A 2,583-nucleotide genomic window follows, 5' to 3' on the forward strand; every position below is an offset into this window, starting at 1 on the left:
CACGTGGTTCTGGAATTTCATGAAGCAAGGGGTCTCAAGAAAGGGATTTTATGAAGCAAGGGGGTTTAATAAAGCAAGGGATCCCGAGATCTCTCACCCAGAACTTTATCGACTTTATTGATAGGTATGTAAAACACTTCCCGAAGGATGTGCGCGTCCGATGCAAGGTCTCTACTGAGAATTTAGCCGCATAAGTTGGCTCTGATGAGTTCTGCGGAGGGTGCACTCTGTTCGGACCCCAAGGCACGGAAATGAGTGAATAAAACAATTGGGGGAAGGATGACATGCCTCAGTGCTTGATCCCTCTGAAGACAAAGAAATAATATATTTATTTAAATGTCTATTAATGTATTCATTTATTGCATTATTCCATGGTGTATTTTGGGAAGGGAACGTGTGGGAGGATGTGCTATAAACTGGCAACGGCCCAGTGCAGCAGGTAGTAAAGAACAAAGTTAATCTTTCGGTCCGAGCCGTTGTAACAATCACATCTCGGTGTAGAGTATCACGTTGTCGTATTCTACGTCCTCAGGTACTAAGTTAGTTACGCGCCAGGTAAGACTCAGCTTGAACTATTTGTCTTGGTCTATAATATACAGAGACGTGCAAAACCAGCTTCACCATCCTGCACTCTTTGATTAACTCTGGAACCCACCTCACGACAGTTACCGTGCCGTATATTACCATATTTACGCCTTCCGGCATTACACGGACCATCCTTGCCGGAACGCTCCGAACCCTGAGCTGATATTTGAACTTGTCGTTCTCTGTGCTGACAAGGACCTATGACTCACTTTCTTCCCGCTGCCCTTTTCCTACTTATGTAATCTGGCATTGGCTTGCTTCTACCAATAAGCATATTAACCTATCCTTCGCTTCTCTGACCTATTCATCACTTGTCCTTCCGTCCCCCCTTTCCCTGACCATGGGTCGCACCGCCCTATTTGTGATCGATATTCAGGCCGATCTAGCCCAGGATCCTCGAACTGAAATTCCTCATGCTGCTCGAATCCGAGATGTCGGGACCGTTATTCTTTCAAAGGCACGAACAGCTATAGACAATGAACTTAGTCGCGGCCTGGACGCTAGTCTTAGTATAATCATCGTCCAACACCACGAGACCCCTGAAAATGGCTCTTTGGTGAAAGGCAGTAAGCCATGGGAGCTAGTTTTCAAACCGCGCAATGAAGCAGAGAGGGTTGTGGAGAAGACTACCAGTGAGTTAAAAAACTTGGCCGATTACTTTAATACAAAAGGATCTCTTGTTTTACAATAGAAGATGGTGTTCCGGCCTCTTACTGTACTCATATAGGGAACACGTTCGAGTCCAACCAGCAACTCGCGGATCAGCTAAAAGCTGAAGGGATTGAAGAGATTGTGGCTTTTGGAATTCAGAGTGAATGTTGCGTTCAATCAACCTGTGAGGGGGCATTAGCTGCTGGCTTCAAAGTTAAGTTGCTGCAGGGAGCCCATTCGACTTATAACATAGGAAGTCAGAAGGCAGAGGAGATTGAGCGGGAGGTTGAAGAAAAGCTCCGCAAAGAAGGTGCGGAAATTACTCCTTGGGATACATGGCATCCTTGACACAGATCAAGGATAGCCGAAGCCGAAGTCTGTCCTAGTCATAGACAGTGCAGTTATGTATCAACACCAGATTCAAGTTTAGAGAGATCGGGGTGGGGCGCTGGGAGAGAGCGCAAGGATAATGTGTTTTCTTTGAGTTCTACGGTTACCATCGGCTCGACTGTCAGCCCGAACCGACTGTATTCAGCGGAGCACGTCTCTGAACTGCACCCAATTCGAGGCTAGCGTCTGGTACATGGTGAAGCTGGTTTTGCACATCTCTGTACACGTCAAGAGTCATAAGTTGGGAAGTTGGGCATGATACCGGAACTCTGAAGTTCTCTAAGAATTTGTATTCTACAAATGTACAGTGTAGCTGTAATACAACACCTCGATTGTCAGGCCGGCATTCCGGAAATGCCCTTCGGCGCTTTGTTTCCTCGCACCCACAGTTTCAACACACTACTCAAGGAAGGAATCAAAGCCCTGGTCGGGGTTGTCTTCGTAGGTTTGCCAATGCCTTTTAATAAATGCTTTTAGCTCCGCGAAGAGCTCCTCAATTGGATTCAAGTCGGGTAAGTACAGGGACAAATATACAAGCTTAACTTCTTCTTATGTGCATATTTATTCGATACTCTCAGAATAATAAAAAAAGATACTATCTATAATAAAACCAGATTTTGACTCTGGCCATTTCCTACAGTACTGAAGAAGTTGTTTAATAAAATCTTTAAAGATAGAGACGTCAGTTGAGCCTTAGAAGATACAGGATAAGATAACTTTATCTTAAGTATAGGCTGGAAGAATCTGATACCGTTGATCACGATGGAATTTAGCTACTTAGAAGGGTCTGCTGCCAAGAGAAGACCAGCCGGTTCTTCTACAGCCTATCCTTTTATTATATCCAGATTCATCTATACAAACAAGATAATATAAGTAAAAATCAGAAATAAAATAAGAGTATACGTCTCGCAGATCTGCATTTCGTTCTCTTACTTCCTGCTTCGCGGTTTTCTTTGA

General features: G+C 44.4%; 1 protein-coding gene across 1 annotated transcript; it reads left to right on the plus strand.

Moving 5' to 3' along the window:
• Positions 1 to 925: 925 nt before the first annotated feature.
• On the plus strand, positions 926 to 1,584 carry ANOM_011875 (cysteine hydrolase family protein; the record flags this gene model as incomplete). The annotated part of the gene is made up of 2 exons (XM_015557129.1): positions 926 to 1,217; positions 1,313 to 1,584. 2 exons carry the CDS (start codon positions 926 to 928, stop codon positions 1,582 to 1,584), a joined length of 564 nt encoding a protein of 187 aa, XP_015400916.1.
• Positions 1,585 to 2,583: the final 999 nt, after the last annotated feature.

The sequence above is a fragment of the Aspergillus nomiae genome (genome assembly GCF_001204775.2).
Source record: "Aspergillus nomiae NRRL 13137 chromosome Unknown contig00751, whole genome shotgun sequence".
In the NCBI taxonomy this organism is placed as follows: domain Eukaryota; kingdom Fungi; phylum Ascomycota; class Eurotiomycetes; order Eurotiales; family Aspergillaceae; genus Aspergillus; species Aspergillus nomiae.